General features: G+C 32.8%; 3 protein-coding genes across 3 annotated transcripts; 2 read left to right on the top strand and 1 right to left on the bottom strand.

Annotated features, from left to right (window-relative positions):
• The first annotated feature begins 598 nt into the window (after nt 1-598).
• Nucleotides 599-3,982, top strand: LOC133317195 (urease accessory protein F). The gene is made up of 3 exons (XM_061519030.1): nt 599-717; nt 1,266-1,679; nt 3,064-3,982. Exons 2-3 carry the CDS (start codon nt 1,313-1,315, stop codon nt 3,834-3,836), a joined length of 1,140 nt encoding a protein of 379 aa, XP_061375014.1. The 5' UTR covers nt 599-717; nt 1,266-1,312; the 3' UTR covers nt 3,837-3,982.
• Nucleotides 3,983-5,354: 1,372 nt separating this feature from the next.
• LOC133317197 (transcription factor MYB102-like) lies at nt 5,355-7,733 on the top strand. The gene is made up of 5 exons (XM_061519032.1): nt 5,355-5,400; nt 5,556-5,899; nt 6,717-7,033; nt 7,145-7,319; nt 7,449-7,733. Exons 1-5 carry the CDS (start codon nt 5,355-5,357, stop codon nt 7,731-7,733), a joined length of 1,167 nt encoding a protein of 388 aa, XP_061375016.1.
• An 8,768-nt stretch (nt 7,734-16,501) lies between these two features.
• On the bottom strand, nt 16,502-17,483 carry LOC133317193 (zinc finger protein ZAT4-like). Its single transcript, XM_061519028.1, has 2 exons — nt 17,439-17,483; nt 16,502-17,344 (listed from the first exon to the last, which is right to left on the bottom strand). The coding sequence occupies exons 1-2, from the start codon at nt 17,481-17,483 to the stop codon at nt 16,502-16,504; spliced, it is 888 nt and encodes a 295-aa protein (XP_061375012.1).
• Between the last annotated feature and the right edge of the window lie 585 nt (nt 17,484-18,068).

Below are 18,068 nucleotides of genomic sequence, written 5' to 3'. Positions count from 1 at the left end.
ATTTAATAGTATCAATTAATGTTCAGTTTATTTATTTCCTTTAGATATATTTATCTCTGTTTATCCAATTTTTTTATTATTTTATTTATTTATATTAATTGATTCAAATGATTATGATTCTTTTTTCTTTCTGTTTTATTTTTTTAATCATCATTGATCGATATGTATACAGTTATTAGTGAGAGATATAATTATCTCGAATACTTGAGAAACAATAAGGTATATATATATGGAAAAATATTTCTCAAGTTATTTGAGATATGTTTATTTCTGTCTATCCCAAAACTATGTCGTTTTGTTTATTTATTTCCTTATATTAATTGATTTACCTTGGAAGGGTTATGATTCTTTTTTTCTCTCTCTTCCTTTATCTCCGTTGATCCATCTTTTTGGTTGTAATTTAGTAGCCGAAGATAACATTATCTCAAGCAGCTTGAGAAATGATAAGCCCGTATATATATATATATATATATTAAAAAAACTCAATAACACATAATTCAACGTGAATGATAATAATTTTCAACAAAGACAATCTTTCAAATAAACATATCCAAATAAAAATAAAAATTTTTTTGTTTCTGTAAGAGAGCGTAATTGTAGAACACAATAAAAATCATGTGATAAGCGATGGTGGCAAAAGGAAAATAAGCACAGCAGAATTGCGGAAACATCACTCTTTGCTTTGGTTCACTTGCTCTTGTTTCTCAACTTCACCGGGTAAACTTCACATACCCTAATGCTTCCTTTGCATTTTCTTTTCTAAATTATTTGTTTTTCGTACTGTATGTCCAAATTGCTTTGTGGGTTTTCTAGCTCGCTCTTGTTTATGCTCTGCGTTGTACCCTTTGCTTAGTTCATTGCCTCGTTTCCTTGTTTTTCTTCCCAATTTCCGATGAATTGAGTACTGGCAACAACCTTGAACAAGGGTTTTTTATTTTTTAATTAAAGTTAAACTTTTATAAATTTTAGTGGTCCTGCTCTCTTAAAATTGATTTTCATGAACACCCCATGATTGTTTATTTGTTTTCCCGGCCATTAGGAAGACTTGTATTTATTTAGGTTTCCATGTTTGGTCATGGATGATGCTACAGTTTGGTGAGTAAATAAGAGTAATAGGAACATCCAGTAGTATCTTGGAAGATATGACCAATATATACCCAAAATTCCTGTCAGAGTGCCACAATCATGTTCATGAAATGCTGATCAATATGTAAGCAAATGTTTGTTGGAAGTCCTCAGAAAGTAGGTATCCTCGTTTGTTTCAGATTTCACTGCTGAAAGTGGAGTAGACACTGGAGTTCTGCTGGCATATATGGGTTTTGGGACATTGAGTTTGTCAAGAATGGTCCGATTTGAGGCCTCAAGTTTCAATGGTCTGCCCCCACCTCAGTCTCCCAAGTATTTGCCTCATCTCTCTCTCACAAAGCCATCTTGGGTTGTGAGAACAGAGTCGAACGTTCGGAAGAAAAGAAGAAAAAAGCCTGATCCACCTTGTGTAGTATGTGAGGGGAGTGGAAGAGTTGATTGCCACCAGTGTCATGGAAAAGGAAGGATAAACCAAGTTCATTTGGAAATGCTCCCAAAAGGTGAATGGCCAAAATGGTGTAGGACTTGTGGTGGAAGTGGTCTTAGTTACTGCTCCCGCTGCCTCGGGACTGGAGAATATAGGTATATTATGGGCTTCCATTTCATGAACATGGGCAGTAATGAATCTCAAAAAGACAACTCTTAGTTTTTTTCTTGGGTGATGATATTAGGTTCAAGATCATAGAAAATGTCATGTTACTATAGCTTGCTTTACTTGTAACTGCTGACTAGTTTGTCTCAATCACATTATGGAAAACCTCCATTAATACATTGTTCCAACTCTTATTTCCCAGTGCAATTTGATTTTAACATGCAGGTTGGTATGTTGTAACCTTAGTAGCTAATATAATTTTAAAATATTGTCAGTTATGATTTTGAATGGACTGAAATATATAGTCCTAAAAGAAAACGGGCAAAAATAATATAAAAGAAAAAAAAATCTCATGTTTAAAAGTTCATGTTCTTTTTTCGCAGTGCCCTTTATTCTTTTGAGAGATGTACATTTGACATTTTTTTACACCACTTGCAAATGAGATTATGTAAAATGTTCCTTCTCCTTCAAGAACAAATAATTTTCAGTTCGTTGTTTGAGTAGAGAAAAAGCATAGTGGAATTGACTTCATAATGAGATTGTCTTACTCCCCATTTCAATGAACTAAGGTAAATAAGCATGGTAACTAGAGAATTTCAGAACACCCATGAATGGGAATTGAGGATTTTATGGTCTCTATAATTGGTTGAACTTTATTTTATTTTATTTTTGCTGTCAAGAGAGCTTTGAAGGACGTGTCTGACATTAGTCCATATTTCATGAAACTGTTAATGTCCATATCTTCAATATTGAGGAGGTTCCAACCATTTAACTCAACCTACCAAGATAGCTAGTGGCCACTGTGCTTGTTTGAAATATTGACTTGCTAGCAAGCAGAGTGCTTGTCAGTATTTGTATTTTGATCTTCAAATTTTATTGGTAAAAGTTGCTGGCCTCCTTATTATATCCATTTCTTCGATGAAGTAGGTGATGTATATTTTCGGGGTTCTGGGTTTTTGGTTATCATAGAATAAAAGCTTCCTCCATGCTTAACTTTAGCAAGTTTTACTAGAGATTTTTTTTTTTTGTGGGGTGCTTATGGTTCACTTGAGAGTTAACTTGATATACCTTTTGAAATAAGAAAAAGGAGTTTGTGACAAAGTCACATCTAATTTATTTATTTTTTTCCTTGGTAAGATTCTTGCCATGCTAGATCTGCTGTAGGTTATTATCAGTAGAAGTTTACTGACTCAGCAGCTGTTTTCTATGAGCTTATGGCTTCTGGTTAAGATAGGATCATAGAATCTTTCGGAAACTCAACTTTGTTCAGGCTGGTTTTCCCAAAAAAAAAAATTTCTTACACATAATTTATATTCAAAATATTTATGGGAATATTTTAGATTGTTTTAAAAGTTTGATTCCATAAACCCGGTTTATTTCTTTAGGCAACTGTAGTAATCTGACATTCCTGATCAACACTGGAGTAATATCATTTACAATGCAAATAAATGAAGAGCGCGACAGACCTTGCCTTGCAGACTCATTTTTACAGTGGAGTCAATGGCAGTTGCTTGATTCTCTTCTACCTACTGGTGGATTTGCTCATTCTTTTGGCCTTGAAGCAGCAGTTCAGTCCCACTTAGTTTCTAATTCCAACGAACTTAAGACATTTGTTGTCCATGTATTGGAGAATACAGGAAGCTTATTCCTTCCTTTTGTGTACTCAGCTTCCATGTCACCCAATTTGGAAACCTGGCATAATCTTGACAAAATATTGGATGCCACCCTAACTAATGAAGTGGGTCGAAAGGCATCAATCTCACAAGGATCTGCATTAATGAGGGTGGCTTCAGCTGTGTTTTCTGAGATTCCCTCTCTCAAAACCATGAGAGATGCTTCTCTGGGGTTAGGTACTGTATCTTTTCACCATGCTCCTATATTTGGACTTATATGTGGAGCACTAGGAATTGATAATACTACTTCTCAGAGAGCTTACTTGTTCATCACAATGAGAGATGTAATTTCTGCTGCAACAAGGCTAAATTTGATAGGACCCCTCGGTGCAGCATTGTTGCAGCATCAGGTTGCTCCTATTGCTGAAGTAATATTAGAAAAATGGATGAATCGTGCATTTGAGGAAGCATGCCAAACTATGCCTCTGCTAGATACCGTGCAGGGCTGCCATGGTTACTTGTTTTCAAGGCTGTTTTCATCCTAGAAGCCACGACATTGATATTACATTTCATACTTTGAAGTGCATGAAAAGTTTGTATGAAACAAATATTGTTGTGCTTTTGGGGTTTCCATATCTTTTGCATTTTATATCACTGTTTTAGTACTTCGAATGATGCTCACTCTTTTTGCCCCGGTTTATTTGGTATGCTTCACATTGAATAGTTCCGTGCACTCACTTTGTTAATGATAACTATTTATTAGCTATCATGTATGTGCAATGCACGGATTGTAATACGTGTAATATTTTGTTGAGTAGTCTTTTACTTATTTTCAAAATTAGGGTGTTATCGTCTTAGTCTTTCAAAGATTCTTGTCACTAAGTTAATATTTCAAAATATATAAAACAATTACTAAATTCATTATGTTCTATGATTATTTTAGTTTTTCATAAGAACGAATAAAAGATTTTAAATTTTAATTAATATGATTAATTTATATAACTAATACATGATATAGTAATCTTTTTGGAGGATTAAGTAGATGATTTATACATTTTTTTATTCTCTGGGCATACGAATCCAGATCTTCGAAGATAGGATTAAATGTTTACTATTAAATAAGGGTTTTAATAGCTTTTCTGTCTTTGCACTAACACTTATTTCTATCAGGATATGATTTGTATCTTGGAATTTTTTTATTATTTCAGAATATAATTCCGTATTCTAGTGTTAATAAATTTGCTGCAACATTTTTCATGTGCAACAACAGCAGAAATAAGGAATTCTTAAATAAAATATTGTAAAACATTGCAACTCCACTCCCCAACTACGATGGCATCCTAAGAGGATGTGTCTTCCGTTGATATCTCCTGTCTTTGGAGATATTTAGGTTAATTGTTTCAATTAAAAACAAAAAGGTAGTTTTCTGAACAAGAATCAAAGTTCAGGGTGCTAAATTGTAATTTAGCAAACAAGAATAAACAACTATTTAACTTATTAATATTTTAATTATAAAATAGTTATCAATTAAAGATAATATAGAATTGTTAACTGTTTTATATTAAAATAATAATTAGATAGTTTTCGATAATTTAATTTAAGAGAAAAATCTTATCCTACTTTATTATTCTCTTAGCTGAAACACTAATAGATTAAGCCACATCATAAAATTCCAAACAACAAACTATAAAGATAAATAAGAAATAAACGATAGCTCCAAGGCAATGCAAGAAACCCTAAACGGGTTGTAATTGTAACCCTAGCAATTGAACTAGGATAATGATTGTTTAAAGATTTATTTATTTTTTTTGAATTTTTTCGCAGATTTATGAATTAACCGATTGAAACGGTATCTATCTAAAGGCGGTCATGCCAAAATTTAAATTGTAATTTTTGTTTTTTTGGGTAGTTTTTAAAGGGCAGAGCCCACAAATCTAAGAAACAAACTAACAAAATATTTTCCCCTTTTTAAGCCATGAATTCAAGGGGTAACACTGCATCTTGTTATTATTTGCTAAATAAGTCCTAGACTGTTCTCTACCCTCAACGAACAAAGACTACTCATGTTTTCAGTTTTTAGCCCTTGTAGCGATCTATTGCATGTCAAAGGTTAGTGCTCGGTGTTTTTCTAATGGATAAAATCATACTACTTTTTTTTTTTTTTTTTTTTGTAAAAGTTTAATACTATATATTGCCATTGATCAGTTATGAAATTGTTAATTCTCACATTGTTCACTAACTTCAAATCTCTGTACTTTTTGTAGGCGCAGTGTTTCTTATGGGCACAGTGTTTGTGATGACATTATTATCAAATGAAAAAGGTAATGGCGGGGATGAGTTAGAAGAAAAAGATAATTTAAAGAAAGGGCCATGGACAGCAGAAGAGGATAAAATTTTGAAGGAATATGTGAAAAACCATGGAGAGGGGAATTGGAATGCAGTTCAAAAGAAATCAGGACTTGCTCGTTGTGGAAAAAGCTGCCGTTTTCGATGGACAAATCACTTGAGACCAGATTTGAAGAAGGGTCCCATGAGTAAAGAGGAAGAGCTTAAGATCATTGAACTCCATGCTGATATGGGGCCCAAATGGGCTAAAATGGCTTTGGAGGTTTGCATTAGTTCCATTGTTGTTTTTCTGTTGGAATTGTGACCTAAATTTTACTTAAAAAGAGAAATAAATAGTATGTGAAGTGAACTGGTGAATGTAATGTAAAATTCATAATTTTCCTCTTGCATAAGAAGAGAAAACACTTTTTTTTTTTAAATATTCAAATCAGTTCATTACTTCACGACTAGTCTGATTGATTTGGGACGGGTTCAGGATTAAAGATTTAAATCTTTCTTAAAGGTGATACTGGGAGGATCGAGAAGAAAAAAATACTCTATATTATGGTTGAGGGGTGGGGAAGATTTTTTTTTTTCCAACAATCAAACTGATTTTAATAATTTAATTCAGGAAACCAAACCAATTTTAGTGGTTTACTTTTGTGAGTTGAATTGATTTTTTTTTTTTTTTACAAATCACTTTTAATTCCGAATCTAATCATAATTGTAAAGTGATTCTGAATATATCTTGAATTGTTTTTTAGGGAAAGAATTGAAATAAAAATACCAGTAGTTAAAGAAATTTTCTCATGTCCCATTGAGAATGAATAAATAAATAATTTTTTTTACACATTCCTATTATGGAAAATGAATTTTCTGATAATGTCCCATATGTGAGACAATTTCAGGTAACAAGAGATGAGGCAAGTATAAAAAAATATGGAAAGGATAGTCGGTAATGTGGTGATGTGATATGAGAGATTGCATTTTTCACTGTCCATTAATTATGTCACTGAATTATGTGTGCGTGAGTGTGATTTTTCTTTCTTTCTTTCTTTGTGTGTATTTACTTTTTGTGTTAATTCCTTAATTTGTATCAGTTGCCTGGACGTACTGACAATGAGATAAAGAACTATTGGAACACAAGAAAAAAGAAACTTGAACGAGCTGGCGCACCAATGTACCCTCCTAACATACACCCACGTGTGCTTAATGCCACTCAACAAAGTCTAAAGGGTTCCAGCAGCCACCAACAAGCAGATAAATTTGCTATAATAAACAACAACCTCAGTCAAGAACTTCCACCATATGTATCACCAATCAATTATATATATGAAAGCAACACATTTGAACAAGGTCCAAGCTCATCATCACATTTGTACAGCACTAATATTGTTGCCCCAGTATTAGTTGATTAGTAAGTAGATTATATACACACACACACACACACACACACACATATACTCATGGAAAACTTTCTTAAACATTTTTTTTTGTATGTTCTCATTGTTAACAATAACACCAATAGTGAGCAATATGCAGGTTTAAATGGCACTTCCTACATAGCTGAGGCCATGGTATCAGACCTACCTCCACTTCCATGCAGGCCTGCATCTCCTATTCTTCCATCAGTAGTTGATGGGTCTCTCAGTAGACTGATTCAGGATCCAGATTCAATAACTCCCACCATATATGGGGAAATGGTATCAGAGCTACCTCCACTCCCAGGCATAGAATTTTAACAAGAAGGTTGCTCATGTAGCATGCCTCCATTCTGTCATGGGTCTGGTGATACATTGATTGATAAGCACTATCCTCCAATTCATGAACAGACTCAGATAGAACCAGTTTCTCCACGCAGCAATGGTTATTTGGAATCGATACTCTACCCTCCAAAGATTTTGGAAGGCTCGGGTAATAAGAAGAATTCATCTCATCCCTATGAGAAAGAATTGGATGAGCAAGGGAAACATTCGAACCCCAAAGAAATTACAAGTCTGGATGATTTAGCTGATTTTGTTTGGTTAGAGAATGAAGCAGTGAGTGACAAGGATCAATCTCCTCCTGATGATGATTTCTTCTCATTTTTTGGTACAGATTTCAATGGTTTATTATAGTCCGAACAATAGTTTTATTGTTTTCTTATTTATACATACAATTTATTAATATTTATTGTCTGATCAACAGTTGTATATTAAAGTTGTTCCCAATGATGAAATTCCTGATGCTTTCAGGAATTTGAAAGCATTATTGGTGAGTGACTTGCTTTGCTTCCCACTTAGAAGGACATAATACAGAAGAGAATACTCGGTCTAATAATAAAAATTCACTTCTTTGATATTATTGATTGTCTTGCATATTTTTGGTTTGCTTTTTTCCTTATTCGTATACATTCTCTAGGCTTAAATGACAAATGCAAATATAAGACTATTTATACTTACGTACACACATGATATTTTTAGCAACATTTATAATGAATTTAAAATATTAAATGTACGTTATATGAATACATAATAATTACTTAAGTAAATGTATTAAGTTCATTAAATTTCCAAAAGAGGGATGGATACTGAATCGCTTTTCGTGATCATCTCTGTAGACTTTTTCTTAGGCTAGTTCCAAACCCTTCAAGATACTCCACAATTCCGCTGATATAGCATTGTACACACAAATTCTATATGCAAATCCTACTAGCCAGTGTCCATCCAGTTCCAATACTTGCAAACCCATTTCCCAGGGAACAAATACACTATTATCCTTCACTTGTTGGAGAGGTGCTCCCCTACCCTTTGAATAAAAGCATTTTTAAATGAGTTTATTCTATGAATTGATTTGTTTTTTATTGCGCATAAAACAATATAAAATGTTAAAGTAAATTTGCCATTACTCTATTTATATATCATAAATTTTTTTTATCTTGTGTGTAATATTGGAGGAACAAACATTGTTTTAGTAATATTCTGCATTTTCCACTGCTTAATTTCTAACAAACTCCAAACTACCAGTCATATGTTTAGACGCTCCGCTATCAATAAGCCAAACTGGGCTATGTAAATTATTACCAGACAAAGAGGCGTTTTGTGTATGAGGCTGCTCTACCAATGTAAGGAGACATTGGACTATATCAGGAGTCAAGGCCGAATGTATTACTAGAAAGGAAATTTTTTCACTTTGGGCTTCATGAGCTTGCCCAAAATGGCCTTTCCCTCCTTGTCAACATCCACATTTATGTCCTCTGCCTACATTGTTAAGGTAGTCGATAACCTGCCAAAAAGTACTAGAGGGATGGTTAGTTTTATCACAATGGACGCACGAAGGCATGGACGATGCTGATCTTTTCCCTGGCATTGTGGCTATTGCTGGATATTGAAACCAAAAGATTGTTGAGTCAAGGACTGAACTGCACAACCAACAACCTTATATCAACTTGCCTGAGACCTTGCAACTCCTTTAGCTGTTTCCTCATTAACAATGATAGCATATGCCTTGTTCAGAGACACCAACGGAATAATGTTTAAAATTTGAGTCTTGACAGTGCCAAAAATCTCATCATCAAGCCCCCATCAAGATTTGATTCACGCGATCTTTTTCTTGTCATCAACAAGGGATTTAGAAACAAGACAAGCAACCCCATTGGACAAATTGATGTGATTTTTGGGAGTCCAATTCATCCCAAACAGTTCTCAACTTGGTATAATAAGTCGACCCATGTTGCTTAATACTCGACAGTGATTGTTTCAACCAATAAACTCGAGATACATTGTCAATACAATACCTTTCCCGGAGATCATCCCATAATTCCTTAACTGTGTCAAAATATTGGATGTAGGGTTGCAAGCTAGGGTCAATTGTATTGTGGCCATCCCATAATCATGGAATTGACAATGACCAATGCTCGACCCTCTGGATAGGCAACATCTACGGGTTCAACAGCTACGATAGTAACAAAATCCAATTAATTTTTGGCTCGTAGGGCATTCTTTATAGCTTTGGCTTTAGTGTGATGCCCGGTAATTCATCTTAAAATTGCTCCAAGTTAAGCATGCTTAACTATGGAGTTCTTAAGTTATGGGCTACCGAAAAGTATATTCATCTTGTTAGTATAGATAATATATATTAATTCCTTTAAGTCATCCTCAACTATACAGTCATCCTCAATGATAGCATATCCCTCTCGTTGGGGTGTTGATTCAATTTATTTATGTACCTTTCTCGCTGGAAGCCTGCCAGAAACTTACTGTCACAACCCTCTTACCTTAGCGGGTCTGGACTCCAACACTGGGATTTTCGACTGGTAGTACAATCCAACTCACGTGTCAAAGGACTATCTACTCTCTGCCCTCGTCAAGACGTCAAAGCCCGAGATGTTACACCAAGTATCATAATTACTCTCTCCTTTCAACAGGACATTGGTTAATTGGATGCCTAGTTTGTCAAAGGGTGCCATATAAAACGGGGACTGCGGGTTAAGGATATTGTGTTTAGGCAGGCTGGGTAGCAGAAGATTAGGATGCTCCTGAACTTTCGCTATCATGATCACTCTCGTCAGCCATTGTCCAAATAGGGTTTAACGGTTAAGGATAGAAAAAAATGATCTTTGACTCCATAATAAGCTAAAAAGATTAGGCTGGTTTCATTGCTGTGCCAACATGGCTCTTAAATACAAAAGAATACAACAATTTGAATATTTGTTGTTAGCTAATTCTATTCCTATAATTTCGTATACGTTAAATTGAGAATATTACCAAAACAGTGACAACTAATTATACTCCTATAATCAGATTACCTGTTAATTCTATTTCTATTCGTACAATCATCACGTCAAATTAAATGCAGAATTTGTTAAATGCACCCGAAAGATTAGTGCATGCCAATGCTAAAAAGAAGCCTCTTCCATGAGTTTTGATTCCTTTTGTAAACAAACCTAGCCTCTTAGTCACAATTTAAGGAAACATTGTATGTCATGTTGAAAAAATTATAGCCTCGAAGCGCACACGATAGGCATGTTAGACGAAATAATTGTATTGAAAGCTAGTACTTCTTCATATAGTGCTTAAAGTCAAAATTTGGATCTAATTTATTACTTATTAACAAAAGGCAGAATTTCAGAATCAAGTAATACGTGCTTCCTGATAAGTACGTTCCGATATTCCAATACGTTAATGTTGTAGAGGCAAATGGTCGCCAAATCATTAAGAATCCATTTCGAGGGGATTTTGCAAAGAATGAATTTTTTAAAATGTTTGTATTTGGATGAAATATACAAGAAGACATGTAATGATTTTTTTAAAAGCATTTTTTTATATATTTCAAATTTTGACTTTTCCCTTAAACCCCCCAGTAGTATTTGAAAAGACAGGTAATGATAATGGTAGTGCTCGAGTAACAAGAGAGGGATTTGGGCAAAATTAATTTTTTTCAAAAAATTGATCTTTGATTCTTTTTTATTTTTATTTTTATTTTTGTCTTATGCCAGAAATATTGGCTTTAAAAAATTGGAAATCTTATACTTACAACCCATATCTTAACCGTTGATTTCCGTCAATCAACGGTTAAGATTTTTGAAAATTAAATTTATTAATTAACTATTCATTCGCAATAAATCTATTTTTCTTTACAACTCATATCTTAACCGTTGATTTTCGTCAATCAATGGTTAAGATTTTTGGAAATTAAATTTATTAATTAATTATTAATTAACAATAAATCTTAACCGTTGATTAGCGGAAATTAACGGTGTTAAGATATGGTGGTAAGAGGTTGTAAAAAAAAGATTGTAAGTATAACCTTCCTCTTAAAAAATATATCTTTTTTTTTTTTGAATTTTGCTTTCTTCTAAAAGTTACGCCCAAATGTACGGATAAAATTTTGGTGCATGTACTCAATTGAGTACATATTTTTTACTTACGAAAATTTTTTCACTGAAAATGTTTTTTTCTTATTTTTGGAAAAAAGATTACCCAGTTAGATATATATGAGGCACCAAAGTTTTGTCCCAAATGTAAGTATTAGTAAAAAACACTTTTATCAAAGCATCCAAACGGGTTGATTCTCGGGAATTAAGCCTGAAATTTTCCCTGACATTTTGCCAAGTATGGGACATAAGGATACAAGGAAGCTGGGTGGAATAAAAGGATAAGAGGATTAGGGAGAATGTAATTGAAAGTTCAATGTAGAATTTCACCGGTCATGAACTTTTTTTTTTTTTTCAGGAGAATTGAAGAAGCTACCCGGGAAATAAACATCACCTAACTCTATCAGAATCAGGATGCAAGCAAGCGAGCATTATAGGAAATGATTGTGCTTAAAAGTGTTTGTGAATGGGGTTCTATGTTTGCGGACAAACAGAAGAAGCAAGCCTTTCTATCAAACAAAAACGACTTAGTTTAGCATAAGAATTCCAAAAGCTCACTCATTTTCATTTTTTTTCATTTCTGTGTAAAACTACTGGCAGATCTTAAACCTTTCAACCAATTACTAATTGGCTTGAAAACCTCAGTAAAACGTTACAGCATAAAAATCCCATGGCATATATGTCAAATAGATGGTTAAGCAACACTAACATAAAATTAATCCCATGGCATAGGAAACAAGAGCAAATTAAAGTAGCTGGAAAAGTGACAAAGTTTAAACATAAGATGAAGACATCATACATTATTGGCTGAAAAGTAGCTAGACTAGTTTCATTCATCCTGCTAAATTGACCTGATTGTCCCATTCACTATCCATAACAGTGTAGCTTTATCATCCACACTATCATCCAAAGACAAAGGCTTTCCACCCTTCATTCCATCATCACAAACACCATCCTCATTGAGGTTAGCATCTTGAGGCAATTGAGGAGGATACTCATCACATGACCAAACACCCTGAGACAAAGACATAAGCTTTCTAGCAGCTTCCATAATCTTCTTACAACAAAGACATTCCCTGCCTCGTTTATAGGTCTGAAGCCAGCCTGGGGGTAAAGATTTTGATAGATCCATAACTGGTTCATTTGGTGCAACAACTGCACCAAAATCATTATTCTCTTTCATAGAGCCAACAGGGTTGAAGGAACTAGAAGAACCTTGCTTATCAGAGAGTGTTGGAGGGTTAACACCCCTCCAGAGCCTATCAGTGTGGGCTCTCATATGCCCAAACAAGGAATTTCGTGATGAGAAAATCCTGTTGCAAAGATAACAACCGAGTTTCCCATCAGCCATTTTAATTCCATAAGTAATAGCTTTTTTAGCTTCCCTATGTTTCTTTCGAAGGTGGAAGCTTTTATGGCCACCTAATGCTTTTCCTGAGCTAAACTCCTTCCCACAAAAATCACACTTGCGCATTCCTGAAGCAGCTGGTTTCTTACCTTTCCCTTCATCATCACCCTTTGCTTCATCACCAACCTCATAAGCTGAACTTTTCATCTTCTCCATCTCTTCCATGGAATTCTCAACACGATCTGACCCTTCAACCTTATCAGCAGCATCCTTTTGGTTATAAAACAAAAAAAGGGGTGAAAATAAAAAATAAATAATTGAGTTAACGATGAAGATCAAAGAACAATGAGAAAGAACATGTAGAATACCTGGTATAACCCATCACCGAACTTGTTTTGTTGATCACAATCCATCTTAGTTCTTTTCTTCTGAAAAAAGAAGAAGGAGAAGGCAAGAACAACAAGAGAAATAGAAAATTAGAAGGTAGGTTTTAAAAATGAAGACGAATAAGAAGAAAGAGATAAATAAAACGAGTAGACTAGAGTAAGAGAGAGAGCGTGAAAAAAGAAATGCTAACCTTGTGTACTGAGAGTGAGAGTTGAGCACCAGAAATAAGAAATAAATAAGAGGAGAGAGATTACTGGGAGAAATGATAATGCCGAAACTCTTCAGAAAAAAAAAAAAACCGAGCAATTACGTCATTGTTGAATTTTCCTATAAAGAAGCATTTATTATTTTACTCTATCATTCAATCATTCTTAAATTATATTCATATTTTATTGTTTTAATTTATTATATAGCATTAAACTTTAAATAATATATTAAATTTAAGTCAATTGGTCGCACATTGTGTAATATATTTCAATATTTTTTTGTTAGTATTTTATAAATCAAATGTACATATTTTATAGTCATAGGCTTATGCAACGAAGTAAAACATTATCTTAATATGTTAAAACATTTCGTTACAAAAAAATACATTTAAATATATAGTATATTAATTTTATAATATATCATAATTGTATGGATAAAAGTAATCATGCATAAAAATAATAGGAAAGTTTAACAATGAAAAATTACAATCCAATCAATATTAAAAGTCATAATTAAAAATAAGGAAATAATTAAAATTAAGTCAACGCTACTAATTAAAGGAAAGATTAATTAAAGGAAAGATTTATAAATGAAAATTTGACAATCAATCAAACTCAAAACATATTTCACATGTTAACACTAAAAAAAACGTAAACTTTTTGAATATGTGAGTCATATTTAATAAGTCATAAATCTGATTGAAAATCAATCCATTAAATGCATAGCTGATACCTAGGTGATGACATCACATAGTGAGAGTTGTGATATTACTACATCTACATTTAAATTTATTTCTTTTTTGTCCGTGCATCGCACGAGTAATCAATTAGTTTTATATAATTTAGGGTGAATTTAATTTTAAGTTTTTCAACTTTTTTTACTAATTTATCGATTACTTAATTAATTTGATTTGAGTTAGATAAGATTACGAGAACCAAAAAACTCTCATTACCAAATTTGTAACATATGTACAAACACAATGTGTATACGGGACTCAAACTTAAAATTATTGATTAAGGTGAAACAACTCATACCAATCTACCAATGTGTTTGATGATAATTTATAAAATTTTAAATCAGAAGAACTACCCAAGAGTTTTAACTCGTGGGTATAAATTCAGATATGGTTATATAGAAGTAATTGACAAATTATGATATCATGATATGATTTTTTTAAATAATTTGGAAATTGCCATTTTAGCTTCCACTCAACAAATTTGAAAAGATATCCATCTTTGATTCGCAGATATCGCATTTCATCAAGGCTGTTAATTTGTTCATAAAGGGCAACTATTAAAATTGGAATCCCGCGCTAACTTGAAAAGTATTTACAATTGATTTCTCACTCTAATTCGGGTAGATAAATGGTTCAATAACAACATATTCCCTTTAAAATGATGGGTTGCTACGAAGAAGGAAAAATGCTTCTTCTTTTTAAAATTTTATTTGTCTCTCGAATTTCTTGATAGCATTAGATAAACTTAGAGACGATTTATCAAATGATGGTAGCTCAATTGGCGACAGAGAACTGAGGGATGAAAGCATGTGTTTGATACTCTCAGTATCATCTTTGGAATGAGTTTAAAGTCTTAATCCCGGGACCTTTCCTGAATCGGACTAGCCACGAAGCGATGAACCGATTGAAATATTTTAAAAAAAAATTATTTAAATTGTTGAGTGTACCAAGCGTGAAAGTGAGACATACATCAAATGCGATTATGAATATATTTTATGTTCTATTCAAAATATATTTATAGAAAAAATGAGATATCTTATATATGAGATTTGTAGAGATTACATAGGCAGTGCCTGTTTGGATGGATTTTTATTCCTAAAAAAGTTGTTTTTTTTAAATAAAAGTCATTTTGGAGAATTTTTGGATAACAACTTTTATAAAAAGCAAAATTTAAAATAAAAGTTAAAATGTAACTTTTTTTATAGCCAGTAGTTGGTTGCTCTTGAAAAAAAGCAGAAATTAAGAGATAATATAAATATTTTTTTTTGGAAAAAAGATAATATAAATTTTTAAAATACAATTGTAACTTATCCTATCATACCTTTTTTTTTTTTTGATAAACATCCTATCATACTTATTTTATCTCTCCTTATCCTATTATTTTTTTAAAAGCTCATCCAAACGAGCCTTAATCTTTTATTCAAAATAAGGAGTTTGCATACACATTCCGCATATCATCTTTGATATCTTATTTTATCTTGTATAAACAATAAATCCGTTTAGCATAAGAATTTTAAAAGTTAAATCATTTTTATGTTAATATAAAATTATTGCAAATTAAAATATTAATATCATACATTAAAGCCAACACACATTGTGTTGGAGTTTTGGGGGGCGTTGGTCTTATTTTTGTACATGTAGATCATAGAATTACATACAAGAAGTTGGAAAGAGATTTTAAAATTTTATAGAGACAAAAAAATTCTGTGGAAATTGTAAGAAAATAAAAACAAAAACTTTTTTTTTTTTTTCGTAAAATGAGTAATGTTCTGAATGACCTTTACATTTTGTCTTTGGAGTAGTTTGACAACACACTAAATTTACTAATTAAAAGGATATTGATGAAAAAAAAGTTAGAACCTGATTATACATTCACTTAAATTGTATCCCTTCAATTTACTGTCTAGAGACTTTTCTATTTAAAAATGCTTTTCAAATACAAACCCAAAACAACTTTGACTTTTTCACTTAAAAAAAAAAGTTCTTTTAAGAAAAGCAATCCTAAACGGTCATGCAGGTAAGCCCGTCCAAACGAGCATTAATTGACTTTAAAGCCTCAACTTAAAGTGTCATAAAATAAGAACCTATGAAGCTCAGGGGAACAAAACATGCTCTTGATTTCGAAGGTTGAATTCTATGTAGAGGGATACAATTAACAAAGATATTTCATGCCAAATAGATAGTTAAGTAACTCAAACATAAAATCATATCCAAGGGAACATACAGATACAATATTAAACATAAAAGTTAGAGAAATTAAAATAGAGCAAATGGAAGAAACTAAGAAAGTCCCAAATTGAAACATGAGATATGGATCATCTACATTGATACCAGATAAGTAGACTAGTTGTTTTCATCCACGCATCATCACATTAGGAGCCTTATTCAGATCAAAGTCCTGAACATCTGCAGGCCTATTGTTCTTCTCTTTACTGTGGCTTGATCTGTGTCCACCTAGGGCTTGGTAAGATGAGAATGATTTATTGCAATTGCCACATTGGTAGCGACCCCTTTGTTTCTGCTTCAAGATCACATCTGTAGCCTTCAATTTCACTATCAACTTCTTTCTTTTCTTATCCTCCTTCTTCAGTATTACTTCACTGTTCATATTCATACCCTTTTTCAAAAACAAAAGGTTTCGAGCAGCTTCATAATCACCATTACGATAAATAGCTTTCCTTCCTCGTTTATATTTCTGAAGCCAACCTGGGGCTAAATATTGTGATAGATCAATAGCTAGTTCATTTGGTGCAACAACTGCACCAAAATCATTATCATCATCATCTTTATTCTCTTCCATGGAACCAACAGGGTTTGAGGAACTAGAACCTTGCTTTTCATAGTGGAATCTCAGATGCTCAAACAAGGACTTCTGGGATGTGAATTCCTTGTGACAAATATAACAAATGAGTTTCCTATTAGAAGCAGAAAACTTGATGCCTTTACCTTTAGCCTCCTTCTTTTTCCTTAAAGCTTGAAGGTGCAACCTTTTATGGCCACCTAATGCATTTCTTGAGTTGAACTCCCTCCCACAGAATTCACACTTGTGGATTTCTTGAACTGGTTTCTGATCTGTCCCTTCATCACCTTTTGGTTCATCATCAACTTCACAAGACTCAGAAGCTGAATTTCTCATCTTCTCTCTCTCTTCCATTGAATTCTGAACAAGATCTGACCCTTCCTCCTTATCTTCATCCTTTTGAATAAATAAATAATAAACAAATAAATAAATAAATAAATAACTGAGCTATTGCTGAGAAAAGAACAATGGTAAAGAATGTATAAAATACCTTATATAACTCATCATCGAACTTGTTTTGTTGATTGCAATCCATCTGAGTAAAAAAAAAGGCAACCAAAAGAAAGAGTTACAAGCTAGGCTTTTTTAAAAGTGGACATGGATAAGAACGAGTACATAAAGAGAAAAAGAGGGTATGAGAAAAAGAAGAAACTAACAGTAAAAAGAGGGAGTTGAGAGGCAAGTAATCAAGAAGAAAGAAGAAGAGAGGATATGATGTTGAGAAATTTCTCAGATATCATGTATGTGTCTAGTTCCAGCACTTGGATGGAAAAAATTGTTGATGCTAATGTCAGTACTTATATTTCAAAGTGCCAAAATAAATAAATAAAATAATAGACCAGACATTAAGTCTGTATTCAATTTTCATAAATAACTTGTCATTTTTTATTATTGCCAATATAGATATCTTTATTTACCATTTACAAATGTATCCTTATGAGTCTTTCTTAATTAGAGATTGCTATCGGATGATTTATTAAATCAGAATAATTTCATTTCTTATAGATTACGTTTTAATGAACTCTCTGCAAACGCAAGGGTAAGTGTATATAATTTTTATCTCTATTTTGTTAATTGATATTTAATGAGAAGTGATTTTTGTAGATAATGTTTTGGTGGA

Source organism: Gastrolobium bilobum, unplaced genomic scaffold (assembly GCF_033153095.1).
Source record: "Gastrolobium bilobum isolate Gb01-03AN ecotype WA unplaced genomic scaffold, APGP_CSIRO_Gbil_v1 utg53431, whole genome shotgun sequence".
Classification (NCBI taxonomy): Eukaryota; Viridiplantae; Streptophyta; class Magnoliopsida; order Fabales; family Fabaceae; genus Gastrolobium; species Gastrolobium bilobum.
The sequence above is the reverse complement of the archived record's forward strand: the minus strand, read 5'-3'. Positions and strand labels throughout refer to the sequence as shown.